We start from the raw sequence: 24,303 nt of genomic DNA on the forward strand, positions 1-24,303 counted from the left end.
GTGAGAGGCTCCTGGGCCATTGCGCTGTGCTGGCGCGCTGACCCACTCAACCATTGAGGCCCCTTGATGTGCAGTTTCACAGAGCTATTAAACGTCAATACTTCTGTGTAAAACACTCAGTTTATGACCTCATAATTACAGAACCCACTGTGCTAACATTACAACAAACCTGGACTCATGCTGGCTTCCTCCCCGGCTGTAAGTGTGAAGGTCTGGCAGCAACCTGCGGATGGTCATGGGTTTCCCCTGGGCTTTGCCAGGTTTTCTCCAACCATAATGCTGGCCGCGGTCGTATAAGGGAAATATTCTTGACTACGGCATAAAACACCAATCAAATAAATAAAAGAAAACTGTAAATATGAAGTCCAAGGCCTGGATCGAACCTGGACCTTATTGTGTCTGCTAGTAAGAAATCGACCCGACTCACTGAGCCATATCCCGCTGCTCAGAGGTCAAATAGGTCTATTAATGGTACTGGACGTTCAGATATTGCAACACTGGTTTTCATAATTTAACCTTAAAGATGCTATACCAGAGATTTTTGACAAAAATATATTTGCTAACCAAATAGACTCCTACCTGTACCAAAAAAGTTTGAAAAGGTTATAATGGGACAGGTTTTATAAATTTTTGGATCTTTATTCATTATTACCAATTACAGACGTGTGTAATACTTTGTGAAATGTAAGTATTTGGGCTATTCTAAATAATAGCCAACATTTCAATTTGATTTGCACTGGTTGTTTAATCTTGTGTTCTTTTTTTTTTTTTGCTAAAAGTCTCTGGTATAGCATCCTTTTTGAAATGAAGCCTTTCAGTCAGGTTTCCTGGATTTGCTCACTGATGTCTGACAAACTCAAGTGCTTATATATTTATATATAGATATATATATATATATATATATACCTTTATTTGATATGGGGAATTTAAAAAACAATTAACTTCACAAGTGAAAAAAAAAATCCAAACTGTACAAACAAGACATGGAAACATTTAAGACAAAGATATACAAACACACTTAACTTATTATACAATCACTTGATAACTTTCTACACAAAGTCAGTTTGCAGTTGTAATGTTCTTACACAGGTTTAAGCCACAGACTATTATCTCCCCTTATCTCAAGCCAATTCACACAACTCCTGCACGTGGACATCTCAACATTTAGTCAGTGCATCTAGCTTTAGCCATAATTTTGCAATTTTGTTTATGCACTTCTGAAACTGTATGTTGACCAACTTCAGAAAATTACAGTAAATCTTCAACCTTTACAACCTCTGAAGCAGTTTAAATCAGCGGAATTTTTGCAGACAGTTATTATGAACGTGACGCTACAAGGAGTCATTTGTGTCACTCTAGACGCAAGCTTCACAAAAATGTGCAAATTATTTCTGTAGTTCTCTCAAAATGTTTTAAATATTCGTTGCAGAGGTGTTCGAAAAGGTGGAAGAATTAGAGTAATAAAAGTGGAATTTGACCAGTATCAAGCAAATTATTGGCCTGCCTTCACACTCGCCATGTGACTGAAAGCGAACCATAGGCCTACCTTCACACTCATCATGTGACTGAGAGCAAACCATAGGCCTATCTTCACACTCATCATGTTACTGAGAGCGAACTATAGGCCTACCTTCCCACTCATCATGTGACTGAGAGCGAACCATAGGCCTGCCTTCACACTCATCATGTGACTGAAAGCGAACCATAGGCCTACCTTCGCACTCATCATGTGACTGAGAGTGAACTATAGGCCTACCTTCACACTCACCATGTGACTGAGAGTGAACTATAGGCCTACCTTCACACTCATCATGTGACTGAGAGCGAACCATAGGCCTACCTTCACACTCATCATGTGACTGAGAGCGAACTATAGGCCTACCTTCCCACTCATCATGTGACTGAGAGCGAACCATAGGCCTACCTTCACACTCATCATGTGACTGAGAGCGAACTATAGGCCTACCTTCCCACTCATCATGTGACTGTGGGCCAACCTCAGGCCAATTCAATATCAAATCACCACCGGTTTCTGTATTTTAAGGATGTATGAGAAAACAATGGTAGATGAGAAAATATGATGACAGACTAAAATAGAATGAATGGTGGAGTGTGATGATAAAAACGATGGCAGATGAGAAAATATGATGGCAAATTCAAGGGAACGTGGATAAGATGAGCAAATATGATGTAAGATTGTAAAGACGAGGAAATAATGGAGTGTGATGACAGATTTAAGGGAATAAGATGACAGATGAGCAAATATGATGACATTGTAAAGATGACAGAATGTGACGAAAGATAAGCAAATATGATGACAGACTGTAAAGATAATAGAATGTGATAACAAATTTATGGGAATAAGATGACAGATGAGAAAATATGATGACAGACGTGAAAATGATAGAATGTGATAACAGATTTAAGGGAATGAGATGACAGATGAGAAAATGACAGGAAATTGTAAGTAAGACAAGAAACTGACAGAATATTAAGACTGCGAGACAGAAGAGAGATTGAGAGATTTCAAAGAACATGAGGAAGGATTACATTTGACGACACTTAGCACTTTTTCAAACCTTTCTATGAATACAACTGACAAGAATCCCATTTACAGATGACAAGAGAAGTAGAGACAATTCAGCTGACCAACTGATGACTCTACACTTTGACAGGAGTCCACAAAAGCTGGGGATATGTGGAGGGGAGAAGCTCACCAGTAAATATAAAAAATAGTATGTAAATCAAAATATCCTACAGCACAAAAGAAAACGACAAATAAAAATTATCTTCATAATATTAATATGCAAGAAAAAAACCCACAAAACACACCTAAAACCGCACTTAAGTTACAATAGGCAAGTTGTTTAACAAAACCTGAATAAAGCGAAAATAAGACCAGATATACAAACATATAAGACATAATCACATGTAGATCACTTTCATGTAAATTTGGAAGATCAGTAATGTGTAAAACTGAATCCAGATCTGGGTTTTTGTTTAAGCAGACTATTATTTCGCTCTTATGAAGGTGCCATTGGTTAAATGAGCCATGGCCAGCATACATCGAGTGCGATAATTTAATGTTATTTCTGATTGATTGGTTGCTGTATATTTCACTTTCAACAAAAGCAGTCGTAGCTTCCACGGAGAGAGGAAAGCGGGAGCTACTGCTCGGGGAAAACCACTGGCATTTGACATCTTACTGACAAACCTTCCTACCTTCCCTGTGACACACAGATATGCACATCAGGTTGGTGAGGATAAGTGATTGTCAACAAACGTCATCAACCACTTACTGTCATCAAGGCCCAACATGTACTAAGAGCAGGCGAATCTGCAAATTCCTTGCCCAAGATTGGATTTGAACCCTCATCCTGTGTGTAAGGGTAACACAAGCTGTCAGGGTCTGGATCTATGTGATGATATGACTGTCTGATAGTAGATAATCCGTGGTTTTGGAAATGTTAAAGAGCTACTCAATACCTGTATATCCCAAAGACAAGATTAAAAGATGAGGATCAAGATAGTCAGAAATACTTTCTTAAAGAGTAAGAAATAAATTCATTCTATTAAAGATGCTGTTGTTAGTTTAGGAGCATTATATGGAAACAAGTTTTCCATTGTTTTTCAATTTTGCCTGCAAGAACACTTGAAGTTGTTTCTTAATCTTATTAACACACTTTACAAAGAAAAGAAAATAACAGGCGACTGAAAAGCAAGAATACAAAACTTAAATGTTACAGTGTTGAGAAACAACTCCAAATAATACTGGTCACAGCATATCACAAAGACAACAGGGAGCACACCACAAACAATTTTCTTTTAAAGTTGATTTAAAGTTGAAAAGTTGAAGCACACATATAGAAGGAATACAACAGTCAAAATCTGCCCTGACCAAAAAGGTGTTAAAATGTGAAAAACACGGCGACCTGGGGTTGTCCCTCAAAGAGTTACACAATGGGATGAGTGATCAGTTCTGATGCATTTTCCAGCTGTGTGTGCAATTTTGACTGCAGATGATATTTTACTTATTTATTTACTCAAATATTTGTTAGGTGTTTTATGCCATACTCAAGAATATTTCACTTATATGATGGCAGTCAGCATTATGGTGGAAAGAAACCAGGCAGAGGCTGGGGGAAAGGCGAAACCATCTGCAGGTTGACCTTCTCACATACAGCCTGAGATGAAGCCAACATGAGCTGGAATTGAACTCACACCAACTGCATTTGGGACAGTTTACATTAGACCTTATCAATATTGAAGCCTCATACCTTATCTGGTAACTTGAATTACAATGTCTACCTTACAAAGTGCAAAGAAAGAAAAAAAGTCACAAAGCTTTTCAAAACAAAATTTCCTAACATTATAACATTAATCTTCTCTGAGAAATCAGAAAGAAATTCAACATACAGAAACTGATTAAATAATATTTGTATATCTTTTTTCTCCCTATTTTCTGACAATATGTTTAAAGAAGCTGATATCAGTGGCCAAGTTAAAAAAGATTGTCCTGACAAGTTTTCTGGAAACTTTGTGTATTGTTAACATGGTCCATCAAGACACGAGTCCATCGCAATACACTGTCAAACATGACCAACGAGAGGGTAGTAAAGATATGTCACATTTTGATTCTTCAGTACGATACAAACTTTACTTCCAAAGCTGAATAAATATGTATATATATATATATATATATACACAGATGTGGTATGGAGCATATTTATGTAGCATTATTTATCTGTTAGCGACAGTTGTATAATTCTATTAAGCTCCTCCTCTTCTTCTCTCCGGCGCTTCTCCGTGTCCTCGAGTTCACGCTGCGACATTTCTAAGGCTAGACGCAAGTCATCGTCCAATGATGTGTCCCGAGGTAACGGCTGTGTTGTTGTTGTTGAAGGTCCAGTTTCTGGGTTTTCCTCTGAACCTGGACTAATCACACCTGACTGTAGACTCTCAGCTATTGCCCTGTGTAAGCAACCAAACAACAATAAACAACAAAAGTACAAAACTTCTAAACTGTAGATTCTCAGCTGATGCCTTGTGTGAGCAGCTATATGACAATGAACAATGCTTGTACAAAATTTCTAAACTGTAGACTCTGAGCTATTGCCCTGTGTGAGCAACCATACGGCAATGAACAAAGTGTACAAAACTTCTAAACTGTAGACTCTCAGCTATTGCCCTGTGTGAGTATCCATATGACAATGAACAATGCTTGTACAAAATTTATAAACTGTAGACTCTGAGCTATTGCATTGTGTGAGCAACAATAAGGCAATGAACAAGGTGTACAAAACTTGTAAACTGTAGACTCGGAGCTACTCAGCCATTGCCCTGTGTGAGTAACCATATGACAATGAACACCTGTACAAAACTTCTAAACTGTAGACTCTGAGCTATTGCCCTGTGTGAGCAACCATACGGCAATGAACAAAGTGTACAAAACTTGTAAACTGTAGACCCTGAGCTATTGTCCTGTGTGAGCAACCATACGGCAATGAACAAAGTGTACAAAACTTGTAAACTGTAGTCTCTGAGCTATTGCCCTGTGTGAGCAACCATACGGCAATGAACAAAGTGTACAAAACTTGTAAACTGTAGACTCTGAGCTATTGCCCTGTGTGAGCAACCATACAGCAATGAACAAAGTGTACAAAACTTCTAAATTGTAGACTCTCAGCTATTGTCCTGTGTGAGCAACCATACGGCAATGAACAAAGTGTACAAAACTTCTAAACTGTAGACTCTGAGCTATTGTCCTGTGTGAGCAACCATACGGCAATGAACAAAGTGTACAAAACTTCTAAACTGTAGACTCTGAGCTATTGCCCTGTGTGAGCAACCATACGGCAATGAACAAAGTGTACAAAACTTCTAAACTGTAGACCCTGAGCTATTGCCCTGTGTGAGCAACCATACGGCAATGAACAAAGTGTACAAAACTTCTAAACTGTAGACTCTGAGCTATTGCCCTGTGTGAGCAACCATACGGCAATGAACAAAGTGTACAAAACTTCTAAACTGTAGACCCTGAGCTATTGTCCTGTGTGAGCAACCATACGGCAATGAACAAAGTGTACAAAACTTCTAAACTGTAGACTCTCAGTTATTGCCCTGTGTGAGCAACCATACGGCAATGAACAAAGTGTACAAAACTTCTTAACTGTAGACTCTGAGCTATTGCCCTCTGGGAGCAACCATACGGCAATGAACAAAGTGTACAAAACTTCTAAACTGTAGACTCTCAGTTATTGCCCTGTGTGAGCAACCATACGGCAATGAACAAAGTGTACAAAACTTGTAAACTGTAGACTCTCAGCCATTGCCCTGTGTGAGCAACCATGTGACAATGAACAACACGGGAAGAAAACTTCAACACTGTAGACTCCTAAGCTGTTGCCCTGATTGACACTGACTCATCAATTGGTGTTCACCATCGTGCTCAAGCATTATGATGACGGCCAAGTTTAAGGATGAAGGAAGAAAAAAAGGTATCTGTGGAAAGCGCCAACTTTTGCGAGGTACCTGACAACCCTTCAGACTTAAAGGTTCAGCTGAAACAGCGACAGCTAGATTCAAACATGTGAGTTCATTAGTCAAGGCCCTGATAGATGTAGCATATTTACAGTACAGTGGTATACGGTGCTGAAGACATTAGAAGGTAGAGTCTCGCTCAATCACAGTGTTCTGACACAGAACTGACCAATCCTTGGCCTACAATCCCTCTGACTCAGATGCTTACATAGCAAGGCTGTCACTGGTTCGTCTTGAACATTACCGTAGTTGGAGTCAAACCTGAGTCTCTCATGTACAAAGGTTAGGACTAAAAATGATTTAATCCGTTCCCAGTCGCACAAAGAGATCCTTGCTACAATCTATTGTATGCCCTACAATTTAGTTTACAATTGACTGTACAACATAATGACTCAGCAGCTAACAACATGTGAAAGAATTCTCATAACTTCTTCTTGAGTGAATTAAAATGCACATATTTGCAAAACCAAGTCAAAACATTCTACCTAGCATGCTATCTAAGGCAAGTATTTGTAGTATGACATTAATTTGGGGGAGATTGAAATATTTACAGAAGGGTCGACCCTATTGTAATTTCTGCTTGTAAGTTAGGCCTACAACTACTGTAGCTTACAGTCCCTTTGTGCAAGAGGGTGTCGCTGGTAAGCTAAGGCTATGATCCAGATCTTGATTTACAATCAACTTAGGCTTACAAACCCTTCTGCGCGAGCAGTTCGATTGGTATGTAAAACAGCGTTCATGAATTGTTCACTGATATGATGCTGGTCAGGTTTATTGTTGAAGGAAACAAGAGGGTCCAGAGTAAACCACTGACCTTCTACCAACAAAGAGAGCTGGGTTTGAACAGGTAATCTCCTAGATCACAGGCTTGATAGGTGCAGTGAGACAGCACTTTAACCATGTCTACAAGCCTTGTGCTCTAACTGTTCAGTCACTGGGATGAGGTACGGTAAATGACCTAAAGTTTCACACCTGAGATACTGTCGTTTACTTTCGCACCGATCTGAGTTGGCGGCAAGATAACAGAAGAGAGTGAATAGCTCCCCCCCCCCACCCGTTTCAATCGAAGACAGTATTAAGACAGGTGAAGTCTATTACAAACGTTTAAATTCCAAACGCTGTCTCAAATCATGACCATGCCAAACAAGGAATGTACACGCAAAATGTACACTGCAGACAAACTGAATATTTGGATTAGGCCTATGTGGAAGTCACCTCACACCGTTATCTGGTGAAGGGTTGTCTGCTGAGAGCAATCATTATGCAACTAAGAAGTTTACAAATGTATTTTAGGTAAAATCGAATTTCACTAAGAAATATCTGTCATCAGCTTCAGGTGTCCATGTAATTCCAAATTAGTATATCATTCTACACACACATCTGTTTCTTTACAGTCGGAAATGTCCTCCTATTGCAGAAGAGTGCCTTTTTCCATGTTTTTATATCAAAAACCTCTATTAAACACAGAAAACATACTCCATGCAAGGTTTCCAAAAACTACGATTTACTATTACCCCTTTTTGGTAGCACTGTGTGAGAGTCCAGCACATCGGGAGACAGGATTTGAGGAGACAGGAGTTGAGGAGATTGCAGCGCACCGTCACTGGTTTTATAAACAAACTGTTTTATGATTTCCCGTATACAGTTTTGCTCTCACGTGATTTACGAGTCGCCAGGGATGGACAAGATTATTATTTTGCCTTTCGTCAACAAAAGTCTCGTGATCGATTGGCAGGCACGTGGAAATTTCGAGTCCTATGATTGCAAGTGGCCTCCAAATTACGCCAGAATGAACAAAACATGTTTAGCTGCAGCTTAATGAGCAGTGCAAACGCACATGTGTAGGTGTCGCATTGATTACAGTTTGACATCTTCATCTTGTTTGCTGGTAGGCCTGGTTTGTAAGTATGGATTTGTGGTGTGCTAAATTCTGCTACAGCTTTGTACATGGAGAGCCCTGCAGTTTAAAAACGGATGTTTGACATGACACTCCACATGCGTAAAGGTACTGGGTCGTGGCGCTTAATGTTCACAGAGTTTTCTCCCAAATTCCCATTTATCACAAAATAATGATAATAAAACAATCAACCTGTTGCAAAGGGCATGTACTAAAATTGCATGTACTAAGACCAAAACTGAGAAAAACATGAACTGTTGGTGGCAGGAGCATAGACTAACGGCTCAGTGAAGCAGGAACTGTTGGTGGTAGGAGCATAGACTAACAGCTCAGTGAAGCGTTAACTGTTGGTGGTAGGAGCATAGACTAACTGCTCAGTGAAGCGTGACTTTGTTTATTTCATTCTTGAACTGAACTTAATAAAACAATCAACCTGTTGCAAAGGGCATGTACTAAAATTGCATGTACTAAGACCAAAACTGAGAAAAACATGAACTGTTGGTGGCAGGAGCATAGACTAACAGCTCAGTGAAGCGGGAACTGTTGGTGGTAGGAGCATAGACTAACTGCTCAGTGAAGCGTGACCTTGTTTATTTCATTCTTGAACTGTGAGTATAATCCTCTGACCACCCCCTGATGCTCTCCCGCATTGCTCAGCCAGTAACAACCACAACCAATGCAATAAATCCTGAGATACACTTTCCCCCCGAGTCCCAGGGCGACATATTAGGCCATTAACTGTATATACGTATGCTTGGGGGTTAACATCGTACTTAGCAATTTTTCAGTCACATGACGAGGAGGAGTAATTAGGTGTCTATAAACCAGTCCTGTTTCCTTGCTCTAACCTCTCCATGCTGAGCTTCAAGCGAGACAGCAACATGTACTGGTCTTTGGTATGACCTGAAACAGGTTTGATCCCGAGTCTCCCAACTTCGAGGCAGACGCTCTAACCATTAGGCCGTGGAAGCAGTCAAGGCTGATCTGAACCTGCTATGTGTGTGTTTGACAGGCTATACTGGATGCATGCTTACCTTTGTAACAACTGATCCTCGTGGGAGTGGAGATTATTGCTGGTGGGTTTGCTGCGGTTAAGAGCTTCCCAGAAAGTCACCTGCTCAAGAATGGATGAAAATCAGAGTATACCAAATTAGTGATTCTTAATTTATCTGATTAGACTTTTACACCGCACTCAAAAATATTTCACTTCTTTGAGGGCAACCCTTATTTGACAAGGCACGCACATGACCATCCCCAGGTTGCTGGCAGACCTTCCCATGTATGGACAGAGAGGAAGTCGCATTGTGACCGTATTGGTGAGAGGTTCCTGGGTCACTGTGCTGCACTAGCACGCTAACAAGAAGGCCAAGGAGGCCCCCATAACGCTTTCGGAAAATAAACCTTGCAAGAACATGTTAGCATCATAAAGTGGTATATATATATATATATATATATATATATATATATATATATATATATATATATATATATATTTTTTTTTTACATGAAATATGGAAACATTCAGGACCTATGCAAGAAAACAGAAAGTCTGGGGATACTAAGGCAAGTGGCAATACTGGAATACAGAAAGCCTGGGGATACTGAGGCAAGTGGCAATACTGGAATACAGAGGCAAGTGGCAACACTGCAACACAGAAAACCTGGGGATACTGAGGCAAGTGGCAATACTGCAACACAGAAAACCTGGGGATACTGAGGCAAGTGGCAATGCTGAAACACAGAAAACCTGGAGATACTGAGGAAAGTGGCAATACTGGAATACAGAAAACCTGGGGATACTGAGGCAAGTGGCAATATTGCAACACAGAAAGACTGGGGATACTGAGGCAAGTGGCAATACTGGAATACAGAAAACCTGGGGATACTGAGGCACCTGGCAATACTGGAATACAGAAAACCTGGGAATACTGACGCAAGTGGCAATACTGAAATACAGAAAACCTGGGGATACTGAGGCAAGTGGCAATACTGGAATACAGAGAACCTGGGGATACTGAGGCAAGTGGCAATACTGGAATACAGAAAACCTGGGGATACTGAGGCAATACTGGAATAAAAAGACATGACTGTCAAATATTGCTACAATGCTGAAAAGATAATTTCAAGGCTTTTTGTAGTAACAAACAGGATTATGACACCTTTTGTCCAAGAATGACTGAACGGTTAAATATTAAAATTACTTGCTATTCAAAAAACGCAGATTAGCAATAATGCTGTAAAGGAATGTACAACAGAAATCACGTGTATATAATATCATATAGGCTATGTGATACAGCATATTCTTTTTGGTCCAAACTAATAAGGGGGGATAACTTCTGTCTTACCTGGTCATTTTCTGTGCCAGCCTCCAGGAGGCTTTGTTGTATTGCAAACTGGAGCAGTTCATCATCCTCATCTCTTAGCCTAGACTGGTGAGCTTCACCTGAGAACACACAAAAAACAGTCTGAGCAACAGCTTCACCTGAGAACACACAAAACAACTATCTGAAAAACAGCTTCACCTGACAACACACAATACAACACTGTCTCAATATAGGCTTCACCTGACAACACATAAAACAGGCCCAATAACAGCTTCACCCTATAACACACAAACAACATTATTTAAATAACAACATCACCTGAGAACACACAAAACAACATTGTTGGAATAACAGTTTCACCTGAGAACACAACACTGTCTGAATAATAACTTCATCTGAGAACAAAGACCTGTCTCAATAACCACTTCATCTAAGAATGCACAAAACAACACTATCTAAATAATAGAACAACCAGCCTTGACAGAGTTGTATGACACAAAAATCTGCTTTCAATAAGAAACAACACTGATTTGTGGCTGAAGGACCAATGCACAGGATGTTGTCCAAGTGACAACTCAGTGATACAGGAGTGTAGCCTCTCTTGGTCTTTGACCTTTTCTCATTTTAGAACATACAAAAAAAATGTCTCACCAATATTTGCATAACTAGGCGGAGGAAAGAAACTGGACTCATCCACAGAGCAGGTCATCTCGTCATTTTCACGCACGCATTCCACTCCCGGAATGGGCTCTTCTGAGGCGAAGATGTTCCCAAATGTGATTCGTGCATTCAGGATGTGGAATAATGGAATTTCTGTAAGAAATAAGATGTTCAACCATGTACATTATGACTGACAAAAGGAGATATCCGAGCTAATAAGCATCGACATATGAAATAATAATATAATAATAATGTATATCACACTTAAATTTGAGCTTTTATTAAACTTATAATGTATTTATTTGTTAGACTGTTGTTTCACACATTTCTCAAGATAATTTCAATGATGTGCTGGTTCACCACTGTGAACTACTGATCTTTGGCAAGTTACTGACAAACTTTCCTACGTGTGATGTACAGATGGACATACCATAATGATAAATGGCAAGTGGCCTTTTACAAACATATCAACTGTGCAAATGCGAACACCAGAAGACCAGCATTACCAAAATCTTACATGTATGCCCCACCATCGTGGTCTGCAAGAACCCGCACCTTTTGAGTCCGAGGATTTTAACTTTCAGTGCATTCACAGCTTAGTGATCTCTTTCAGGCTATGCCAGGTTTCACTGACCCCAAAACCCTGCCTGCCATCATATGAATGATCTATTCTTAAGCACCACAAACCAAACAAATAAATCACTTAATCCAACGGACCTATTTTCACAGGAAATCCAGCTGGGAGCTGTAAGGTGATAAAATCGCGGAGTTTCCTGAAGTGAGCGTTGTTTGCAGCCATGAGATCAATGATAGGGATCACCTGATCCTGAAGGGTTAGAGGGTAGGATTCGCACAACCACAAGTTTGCCTTGAATTTCTGCGTCTTTGTTGTCTGGTCCATGGGCCGACCAATGTCCCTGTCTCCGAGGTCAATGTGCACGTTGAAGTACTCCTCCGGCGTGATGTTTGAGGGATTGTACATGACTGACATCAAGTCCTGATCACAACAACAACAAGAAACATTCACACATACACACACACATATCCTGAATCACCACACAAAATTTCCTCCACTGTAACCAATTTTGTTTTTTTAAATAAGTGTTTTCCAAAAGTGCAAGAAGAAACAAGGTATACTTTTTATATTCCATCGAGAGATTATCCGCCAAACACATTTTGATTTTGAAACACATAATTTTGGAGGAACACCCAAATGTTTGAACAAATAGTATAAGGAGTTCAATAAAAGACACCACTTGATTGGTTGACCAGATGAAAATTATCCCTTAAAATCGTAAAGAGAACAGATCAGTTATTTACTTCTTGATGCCTGATTGGTGTTTATGCCAAAAATCTCACCCCATTGGAGGCTCCGGCTTCCCTCTTGCTGTGTTCCTCTGCAACCCCCAGGAAAGACTCCAGGGGCGTTCTGTTCACCTTTTTACACCTTTTCTTATCCTGCTCTGTCAAATGCTCTGTTCTGGTTTTTGTGATTAGCTCTACATTAGACGCACCAAAAACCTGAAACATTAAAACATCTCCGTCAGCTGCAGTTGTACTGTGTAGGACGCAATTCGTCCTAAAGCAATTTGAAAGTTAGAAACTAAAAACTGGAAAAAAGAAACTACAAGACACATATCTGTTGACCTATCTATATATCTCATCCGCCATAGTTGCACTTCATACAGTTTTGGATTACTCCACTATCTAGTGCTTGCTGATTTGTCGGAGATATCACATGACAAATGCTTTTCTTTGAATAATAATGGTCAAATTAAAAAAAGAAAATCCAATGGACACCATTTTTTCCTGTATGGTAAGGATTTAAAATTTAAATTTCTGACATTATTTCAATGTTAACAAGTTGTACATGTATATCCTTATGGCAGTGCCGTCTCTATGATGCCTTGTTTGAAGTGCTGCCTCATTGTATCACCATGCTACGGACACCAGACATGACAGCATGTTCAATGGACCAATGCTGCAAAGGTGGTTAACAGGACTCACCTTACATTCATAGCCATTCACAGTCTCAGACTTATCACTTCTCCAGCCCCAAATACCAGACTTGTTTCTGGGGAAAAGAGTTCAATTTAAAAAATTCGAAAGAAGAGACAACACCAGACCAATTGTATAAATACATCAACAAAGTATCCCACATGAAGTTTTAAAAGCACGCCGTTTTATTTTCATGATGTTGCATAGCTGAGATATCACAATTCAAAGAAATGAAAATCGCAGACATTAAGAAAAACAAAAGTGCCGCCCTGTTATCAATTTAAACCAATCAGATACTTGTAAGTCACTCGAAGCCTGTCTTGTCTTTTTTTCACACATGATTGGGTTATGAGTGACACAATATCATATTTCCGGTTATTCTAACATGGCGTAACCCTTAGTCAAGTAAGAATTCCAGATTAAAAATTGATATATGCAGTTAACGTGTTAGAAAAAATTGTCTGTGACCCTTCAGGTCTGTTTCCAACCCTCTTCCTAAATACCCCTGGCTATATTATTTACGGTCATTTCTTTTAACTTTTTTCCAAATGTTTATTTTTTGCAAAGACTTCAATGCATCCGAGGAGTCCATTAAAAAACTTAATATAGAATTCATATACACACGTAACTGACACAGGGCATTGCAGATGTTGACAATGATAGGAAAAATGTGTGCCAGTTACATATGCTAATTTTGTTAATTCATTTTCAATACTAAAACTACAGGAATGTGGCTTGAATTTTTTAGGGAAAAAAACATACATGAAATGTCCGTGTCTCACCTCTCAAACGATATTTTATCTGTGTCAATATACGTGGTGACAATGGGCGACATAAGTCGAGCTGCAACTGCCTCTTCTGAAGGCAGGCCTATATCAGAGGGCGACACTGTCAACTCCATGGTCTCTGCATAAACTTCACCTCTGTCATGATCAACCTCCATTACTGTGGCAGAATTCCCTGAAACACAAACAGCCTGTGATAAACTTTCCCTCTGCATTAATCGACATCCATTGCTGTGGCAGAATTCCCTGAAACCCAAACAGCCTGTGATAAACTTCCCCTCTGCATTAATAGACATCCATTGCTGTGGTAGAATTCCTTGAAACACAAACAGCCTGTGATAAACTTCCCCTCTGCATTAATAGACATCCATTGCTGTGGTAGAATTCCTTGAAAAGCGAGCATTCTGCCAATGACTTGTTCTCGCTCAGCATTTGCATTACATGTATTGGTAGCCATTAACTAGACTTATATGCCGGGAAAATGCTTAGAACCTTTCTAAACCAGGATACATACATTTTAGTTCACACAACAAGCCATTTGCAACATCATTTACAAAATATCACAATTTTGATACTTCAATGGCATCAGAACTGGCCTCTTCTATACAAAAGGTACACATACTATTTCTATTTTCCCAAACAGGTGTACACCAGGAGGCAGTTGGTCAAGAATATATTAAAGTTAAACCAGACTTAAATCTTATATATTTATTTGATTGGTGTTTTACCTTGTACTGAAGAATATTTCACTTATATGACGGCGGCCAGCAATATGGTGGGAGGAAACGGGGCATAGCTCGCGGAAGAAACCCACAACCATTCCCATGGTTGCTGAAAGACACTCCCACTTATGGCTGGGGAGGAAGCCAGCATGAGCTGGACATGAACTCACAGAAACCACATTGGTCAGAGGCTCCTTGGTCACTGTGCCACACTGGCGTGCTAACCTCCTCAGCCATGGAGGCCCCTGGCTTAAATCTTAATACCAGTGTCAACATAATACAAAGTAAATGGTACTTTAGTCTATACTAAAGTTAATACCAGGCTTAAAATCTAATACCCATTTGAAAAACTTGGCCATGACATTTAAATCAAGTTTAAGTTTACAGAGACCATAATTTTTTAGATGTATCCTGCAGGGGTTCACAGAAGTCATCTTTCACTTTCTGGGCAAAATTAATTTTTTTTTTTTCAACTGAAATTGAGTTTTGACAAACCATTTTTTGTGATACTAACATTGAATATTTTTGTATGTTACTATACTTCACTGATTGATGTAATTACCACTGCCTAAATATAAATCCAAGCTGGCCTCATTGGCTAGTTGATACTGGAAAATGATTATCAGTACACATTGTAGTTTAATATTGTTACATGTATTTCAGGATACCAGTGCAGTGAAGTGTGAAGACCTGCCTAGAAACCTAGAGCATCAGTCTAGATTGACTAAAACGGACAACAACAGAAATTGGTCTTGACATCATTTTTAAAAAATATTCAACTGTCATGAATTAAGACAAAATGGTCATGCTTTAATGGCTTACGGAATATGTGGTGGTCAGTTGTCACTCTCAGTCTGTAAAAGGAATTGTCAAAAATGATCTAAAGCAAAAAAAAAGGAAAAAAAAAAAAGAAGAGAAAATCAAAAATCATTCAACACCTTACATGTATATAGAGGGGTAACATATTTAGAGAGATAAAATACACTGCCACATTATGAATCAATGAATGATCACTTTCTCCGACGAATATGGCTGGATCTCAACAGCCTGAAGTCCTGTCTGGGACACATCAGACATCTCCATGTTCAGTCTTTGAACAAAAAGCACACTTTTATAGCCAAACGATGTCGCTGGTAAATGATTATGTCTGGCATAGAAGGTTTTATTTCCACTACTATAAAAAGCCATTTTTCAAACTCCAGACTCCTGAAAACGAAACCTGGTGCCAAACTGTGTTCTTGCCTGTAAAGGAGCTGAAGATATTAGCGCCACCTGACGTCAGGGGGAGGAAACTAGCCAGGTTGTGTACACTCACATGCGCTCACTCATGCAAGGCTGTCAAAAACAGACCGATCGGAGGACAAAGTAGGTCAAATTATTTGTGAGGATTGACGAAAGCAGCTTACCATGTCTCACGCTGGATTTCATACGCCTGTTTCTAAAAAATGCTGCCTTCAATCTAATCACACAGAGGGTCATGAAGATTTCCATAAAGGGAGATAACTCGTAATGCAAACAGGTTGCTTTGCGGAGGTTTGGATATGTTCAAACTGAGTTTATGTAAAATTTTGATTATTTCTTTCAAAAAACAACCTGAAAATAACCAGTCACTGAGATTTTCACTCAATCCACGGACCGAATACTGGCTCGTCCAAACGACTTCCATGAACCCCTGTCCTGCTCATTTTCAGAGACATGCCTACGTTCCACAAGAAATACAGATTCTACAAGTAACACCCCATCCACAAACTTTGTCGCACCTCTCAAAATCACTCTTACCTGATCCTTGGAATATGTAACTTCTTTTTCCGCGCTGCCACTTCATGTTATCAAAACCCAGTAGAGTGGTGTCAATCCTAACTGCTGAGCCTACAACAACAACATAAGCACTCACAGACAGTCAGTCAGTCAGCCAGCCAGCCATGTTCCTGTAGACTGCGATGATGTCACCCACAATTACTGAGTGTGCATAATAAACACTTTTTTCCCTTACATTTGTCTCATTATTCATGTAGACCTATAAGATAAAACCTGGGCCGTTAAGTATGACATTAAACCCCAAGCATACATACATACAATATTCATGTTAGTACATTAACAGCTAAAGTTTTCATTGTCTTGCTACAACACGACAAAAACATTACTGCCTAATCAGCAAAAACATTACTGCCTTAACAGAAAAAACATTACTGCCTTAACAGCAAAAACATTACTGCCTCAACAGAAAAAACATTACTACCTTAACAGAAAAAAAACATTATTGCCCTAACAGAAAAAACATTACTGCCAAAACAGCATAAAACCATAACTATTCATTTATTTTTCTTGCTATTCTCAGTTCTTATCATCTTTTTCAGTAATGTGATATTACGTTTTTGACCTCACAGTTTGTTTATCATTATTAATTCACGGTCTTTATATAAAGATTATCATTAATATTAAATGTCTATATTTTCAGGATTCAGGTTAACTTCAGGGCTTCATGCTGTGGTCCACTGGGTCAGAGTGGAGGTTGTAAATGACCACCACTGAATCTCTAATTATTATCATAGCCATTACGACTCTGTACAGAGTACAGAGACAATATTTGACAGGCTAAGAGTCAACTCACCACTTTTCCAGACTCTGTACGTATCACTGGGGCACATTCTGGACACCACTGGCACTGAAAAGATTACATCACAACAGCATGATTAATGGCCATGTTTATATATTTATTATTTATTTATTAGTTGACATTCCAGCTCATGCTGGTTTCCTCTCTGACCGTACATGGGCAACCTGCAAATGGTTGTGGTTTCCCCCCCTGGCTCTGCTCAGTTTCCTCCCATCAAAATGCTGTCTGTCTGTGTACAAATGAAATATTCTTGAGTTGTTCAAAACACCAATAAAGTAATAAATAAATTAGTTGGTGCTGACACTGAACTCTGGGCTATTTCACTTACATACTGTAATTCTTCAATCTATTCGCATGTTAGCAAGGTGTTTTTTCCAAGCATATTCTGAAGGTATAAGTTTGTGTAGACTGATAAAATTATACTTTTTTCGATGCCCAGAAATTGGTCAATCCAACCAGTGTAGTTTTGTCTCCAAAATCAAATTAAAAATGTGCATAAATCGCTCTAAGAGTTGTTCTTTCATTTGCAAAAAGGTTGAGGAATTAGGGTAGTGCCAGTTAGGTTTATGGAGGAAGGAAACCAAGCCCGGTACCTGACAAAATTGTGAATTTCTAAAAAAGTCATTTAGAATGGTTTTGTAATTTTTAAACTTAATTTTCTGTTATGCAACCTATTGTAAAGCAGAGAAATTGTAGCAAACACTTCCTGATGTAGCCTACAGCCATGCAAAATCAGCTGGTGTTACAGTTGGTGGTATTTTTTTTTCTTAGGGGATGCTGGTAAAGATCGTAATGAGTGATCTTATTTTACTCAGCATGTAGCGCCTAAATAAGAACAAATTTTCCAGCACTGAAAACAAGTTGTAGGAAAACACAGGCACACAAAGGAAAAAAAAAAGTAAGAAATGTTAGAAATAAGGCTCACCCCAACTTGTAAATTCCCACTTCATCTCAACGTAAAAGTCTGGTGACTGAAACAGGAGACAGGCACCAGACTGAATTACAGAGGCCATGCAGCAGTGCTCTTATGGTTTATAACCAGGATATAAAGCCTGGTAAAACCAGGTTGTGTTCCAAAGGTTACTGAATATTTCCAAAGTGACACAGAAATTTACAAACACCCAAAGCTCAGAATGAATAGTTAATTTCATTTACAATCTACTCTGGAATTTACAAGATTGCTGCAAAGGCTTAACATCTTCCGCTTTGTTCAAAAGTCAACCTGTTTACTGATGGGCACGCTTTGTCAATCAGGATAATTTAGACAGAGAACTGCTCATTTTAACAGGCCTTCCCCTCCACTTGTAGTACATGTATGTGGTAAGGTCTGGCAGCAACTTAAAGGCGGTTGTGGGTCTCCTGGTTTTCTTCCACCAAAACGCTGGTTGCCATCGTATATTAAGTGAAACAATGGTTGTTCATTATGCTTGATAATGGTATTATTATCTATGCTGAAATGTTGCTTCCAAATAAACAGACATTGTTATCCATATATCTTGTTATGTTATCCAACTCAACTTCTAAATGCCTCTCAAAGATATCAAGTGAAACATTTTGAGTATGGTATAAAAACTTCAATCAAATAAATAAATGAAAAAAAAAAAAAAAAAAAAAAAAAAAAAAACATATCTGAAGTTACAAATGATCTATCTGTACCCACACCGACTGTGATATATAAGCTAGACTTGAACCTCAAAAGTGTATATAGTTGGTGGAACAAAAAAAAAACAACATTATTTAATGTTAAAAAATTAGATTAATCAAGTCTCCCTGATGTCAAAAATTATTTTCCTGATCATGGAACTGACCTCTTTAAGTTTCTCGAGGAGTTCTGGAATGCTGACATTGCGCTTGCTCTGGCGCTGACGATCCTGGTAACTGAGAACGAGCTGGACTAGCTCTGGATCACCAGTGCTGACGGCTTCCTGCAGAGCTGATGGGAAAAACAACACGTGTTCATGACAAATCATCCAGGCATGAAATAAAACTAACATGTTAGTCATAATTGTGAGTATACGGATTGGGTGCATACCTTAGAGGGGTAGCTATGGCCCCACAACAAGTCATCATCCAGGCAACTAGCTTAATTCATGGCCCCACAACAAGTCATCACCCACATAGCTAGCTTGATTCATGGCCCCACAACAAGTCATCACCCACACAACTAGCTTGATTTATGGCCCCACAACAATTCATCATCCAGAGAACTAGCTTGATTCATGGCCCCACAACAATTCATCATCCAGAGAACTAGCTTGATTCATGGCCCCACAACAATTCATCATTCCGATAACTAGCTTGATTCATGGCCCCGCAACAATTCATCACCCACACAACTAGTTTGATTCATGGTCCCACAACAATTCATCACCCACACAACTAGCTTGATTCATGGCCCTGCAACAATTCATCACCCACACAACTAGCTTGATTCATGGCCCCACAACAATTCATCACCCACACAACTAGCTTGATTCATGGCCCCACAACAATTCATCACCCACACAACTAGCTTGATTCATGGCCCCGCAACAATTCATCACCGACACAACTAGCTTAATTCATGGACCCACTAACTTGATTCACAGCCCTGGAACCATTCATCACCCAAACAACTAGCTTGATTCATGGCCCCACAACAATTCATCACCCACACAGCTAGCTTGATTCATGGCCCCGCAACAATTCATCACCGACACAACTAGCTTAATTCATGGACCCACTAACTTGATTCACAGCCCTGGAACCATTCATCACCCAAACAACTAGCTTGATTCATGGCCCCACAACAATTCATCACCCACACAACTAGCTTGATCCATGATCCCACAAACATTCATCACCCTTACAACTAACTTGATTCATGGCCCCACAACAATTCATCACCCATAGAACTGGCTTCATTCATTGCCCCACAACCATTCATCACCCTTACAATTAGCTTGATTCATGGCTTCTATAGAATTCATCACCCTTACAACTAGCTTGATTCATGGCCCCACAACAATTCATCCCCCACAGAACTAGCTTGATTTATGGCCTCGCAAGCAATTCATCCCCCAGAGCCATACAAGACTTTAACTGCTTACCTGCTTCCTAAACCCATAGTTTAAGATGACTATAAATGTATGCAGATCTTAAACCCATGGAGCAGTACTTATTTATGTGACTGATGTTTATTGCTTCCTCCAGGGCTTATTAAATATTAATTTGATTAATGATTACAGCCATATATAAGAATTTTTCAATTTATTTATCCGACACTGAACACATGGGAGAGCCTGGGTAAACCACTGAATTTTGGCAAGTTACTGACAGACTTTTCCTTATGATGTAGCAGATATGGACACCATATTAGTGAAGGTAAATGATCCTCAATGAGAGACAAAGCTCCTAGATTTTTCAAACGTTCTTGCTCTTCAACCTGCCTGCCCAGAATAGCAGTGCATGTATGGAGAAAACCTGCGCATCATTCTTAATTTTATTTCAGAATTACTGATGCATTGCCTGGGTTGTTACAGCCAGCATGAGCTTGACTTAAACTCACAGCAACTGCATTAGTGAGAGGTTCATTGCGACACGCTTGAAAGCTAACCACCTTGGCCAGAGGCCCGAGACCCTTATCAGTTGGTCACTTCAACATTGTGTAAACTATGCCTCACTGAAAACCATGTCAACACAGCCTCACTAAACACAGTGCAAAAATGGATTACATCTACAAAGGGGCACAATTCATCTAAATTATATCATTCACCAAGATTCTGTTCAGATTTGTACATCTTGGAAACAGAAGATATCTACCTGTCCAGTAACCTGCATTTTCAGTGTTTGCATTAGCGCCATGCCGTAAGAGAACCCTGGTACTCTCAAAGTGTCCTAATGTGACAGCCAAGTGTAAAGGGGTTCTTCCCCGTGGATCCAATCCCTCCTTATCCTGCTGTTAGAGCAGAAACAAAAACTTCAACATGAAGTACACATGTACAAACCACTTTAAAAATCATATCAAATGTCTCTTGTATTACTTTAATTTCTTTTTCAGAATTCTTCCTATCACATAATCTTTGCGGCAAGTCATTTTGGTACACTGACATAGAAAATTAGAGTACAATTAAATACTTCTTTATTTATTTATTTATTTGACTGGTGTTTTACGCCGTACTCAAGAATATCTCACTTATACGAAGGCGGCCAGCATTATGGTGGGTGGAAACCGGGCAGAGCCCAGGGGAAACCCACGACCATCTGCAGGTTGCTGGAAGACCTGCCCACGTACGGCCCGAGAGGAAGCCAGCATGAGCTAGACTTGAACTCACAGCGACCACATTGGTGAGAGGCTCCTGGGTCCTTACGCTGCGCTAGTGCGCTACCCAACTGAGCCACTGTGGCCCCTACAATTCAATCAAAAAGAATCAATATTCCATAAAAGGAATTGAACATCTATGCTGTGAGTTCAAGTCCAGCTCATGCTGGCTTCCTCTCCCGCTGTACGTGGGAAGGTCTGTCAGCAACCTGCGGATTGTCGTGGGTTTCCCCCGGGCTCTGCCCAGTTTCCACCCACTATAACGCTGGCCGCTGTCGTACAAGTGAAATATTCTTGAGTACGGCGTAAAACAATAAATAAATAAATACATCAAAACAGCAAACCTTCAATGATCAACTAGACATTCTGTTTTTGACATTCATTGGCTGTCCTGTATAACTTTGGGTCTAAGCCATTTTACCAAATCACCTTTAATTGCATAAAACTTGCTCAATAACTTTGTAGTCATGATACAAGATAAACCTGATCAACATGGACTCTTCATATTGGCAGTTGCCATGGTAACCAAAGCTATCCTGAACTTTCCTGCACTTTGTTTTTTAACAAATGCACGCAATGGAGATGGTACAAAATAGAGAAATGTATCTATAAGGAAGAGAACTTCAATGAGTACTTTGTCTGATATGTTGACAGAAAATTTAATCCTATTTGCATATCATAAAATGTAATTATTTGAGAACTTTTGGAAATTTTTTGAAATAGTAGTCTTCAAATTTATGTATTTATAAACTCTTTGATTATTCGCAATACTGAGTAATCATTTCATAATGTTTAAGCATTACCTTAAATGTATGCAAAAGCTGAAAGTATTATTATTTCCTGCATATGTGTAGCCCAAACATACAGTCATAACCTTTGGTTGCTGTTGTTTAAACAACCGTAATGAAATCATGATGAAAGAGTGACGTTTGCTCATATATTAATACTGGCACGGCTGTGGCAAACTGACAGCAGCTTTCGCTAATAAGGAAGTGCGATAATTACAGAATTAAGTCTTCCTAGCGGTTTAACAAGGTAAACCTTTATTTTTTTGATTTCTTGATTGCCAGAAGCTATAGACACAGGTGATACCTTCCTTGAGCCGCTGAAACATCATGTGCGTATATAAATGACTCTTTATGAAAATCTGCAGTTGAATTCACCAAATCTATCCTTGGGTCTGCGATTTTGATCCGACTGACAATTCTTTTGCCATTTGTGTTTGGGAGGGCCATTTGAAGTCTGAATTACTATACCTAGATGGACTCTGTGTGCTGCTTTAAAATTGTGACACTCATCGAGTCCATCCCCATTACTCAAAAACATAGCCACACATTTCTGAACTCCAGCTCGATAAAACCAATCAGTGCTGACAGCACCAAAACTTGTATGCACTAATAAAGTTGTTTTTTTTTTAATCTCTTCCCAGTTGAATCAAGAAGATTGCAGTTGTGCTTACACATGGCAATGGGAATATAATAGCTCAAAATTCAATTACATTTCAGACTCACAAGCAGGAAACGTGACACGTCAAAATGGCCAATGACAAAGGCACTAGGTACTGCCCAAGTCAATGTGACCACAAAGACAGAAAGTTAATTAGTTTTATCGATGAGGATAGTCGCTTAAGTGAACATTACATGGAAATGAGGTAATTTAGATTGCCATGAGATGGGAGTTTGAAATCTGCACCATGATTTTTAAAAGGTGGCAATGGACTCAGTCTGAATGGGTATGACTTCAAATGAAATGAAGATAAAAGACATTTGCATCTAGTAGTTAACATAGTCCTTCACTTCAGTCTTCTGTGTTAATTTATCCTACTATTTTTATCCTCCATTTCAATTTGAAGCAAAATTATTACCTCAGTCGCCCTTTACAGATAACCTCATACTTTTGCCCGGTATTTTTCAAATATGGCTTAAAGCAATGATTGCTCTACCATGCCTGACAAACTGAGATATGTTATTCAGCAATCAGTGTTGTTGTTGCTCCACTGCATGGAAGTTCAATTACCTCTCCATTCGTCTTCAACAACTGATCCAACTCGTCGTAACTGTTGTGCCAGACAAGCCAGTGAATTGGAAACTCTTGTTCCAAAGTCTTTGAAGACATTTTCTCCCAATTCTGGCCACATTCAATCCATCACAACACAAATTGCGCTGTTTCTCTCACAAAGTATTGAGGAAGTGCCGACAGCCAGAAATTCTTGACGCCTAACGTCAAGCCACTTTTCGGCATCTATTTACAGATTTACGACAATTGTCGACTGCTTTTTGACAGCCAGTAAAGCTAATGTCAAAAAGACATCCGCATATACGTATCTAACATTCTTCAATATTTTAAAAATGTATGCAAGCTCATCGTTCAACTATAGATGTAAAATACATTTTTAATAATTCCTTTCTTATCTTTCACAAGACATCACAAGACAACAACTCTGACTGAAGCATAGAAATA

At 39.3% G+C, this 24,303-nt stretch overlaps 1 protein-coding gene across 2 annotated transcripts; it reads right to left on the reverse strand.

The window, feature by feature from the left end:
• Window positions 1-4,716: 4,716 nt before the first annotated feature.
• On the reverse strand, window positions 4,717-24,047 carry LOC135476145 (ankyrin repeat domain-containing protein 13B-like). 2 transcript variants are annotated; one of them, XM_064756067.1, is made up of 14 exons: window positions 23,860-24,047; window positions 21,345-21,477; window positions 19,352-19,476; window positions 18,469-18,514; window positions 17,538-17,591; window positions 16,706-16,795; window positions 14,202-14,379; window positions 13,429-13,495; window positions 12,781-12,942; window positions 12,139-12,418; window positions 11,413-11,574; window positions 10,783-10,880; window positions 9,472-9,551; window positions 4,717-4,971 (listed from the first exon to the last, which is right to left on the reverse strand). In XM_064756067.1, exons 1-14 carry the CDS (start codon window positions 23,956-23,958, stop codon window positions 4,737-4,739), a joined length of 1,809 nt encoding a protein of 602 aa, XP_064612137.1. In that variant the 5' UTR covers window positions 23,959-24,047; the 3' UTR covers window positions 4,717-4,736. The 2 variants fall into 2 exon arrangements, with proteins under 2 accessions (XP_064612137.1, XP_064612136.1); XM_064756066.1 differs by having other exon boundaries at window positions 21,345-21,480.
• Window positions 24,048-24,303: the final 256 nt, after the last annotated feature.

The sequence above is a fragment of the Liolophura sinensis genome, chromosome 10 (genome assembly GCF_032854445.1).
Source record: "Liolophura sinensis isolate JHLJ2023 chromosome 10, CUHK_Ljap_v2, whole genome shotgun sequence".
Lineage (NCBI taxonomy): Eukaryota > Metazoa > Mollusca > Polyplacophora > Chitonida > Chitonidae > Liolophura > Liolophura sinensis.

Excerpts from the sequence above, each read along its gene's own strand:
- LOC135476145 (XM_064756066.1), bottom strand. The coding sequence starts at position 23,958 with ATGTCTTCAAAGACTTTGGAACAAGAGTTTCCAATTCACTGGCTTGTC. Across the intron at positions 21,481-23,859 it reads TGTTGAAGACGAATGGAGAG|CAGGATAAGGAGGGATTGGA; the intron begins GTAATTGAACTT and ends CTGCTCTAACAG. Across the intron at positions 12,943-13,428 it reads TGAATGGCTATGAATGTAAG|GTTTTTGGTGCGTCTAATGT; the intron begins GTGAGTCCTGTT and ends TTAATGTTTCAG.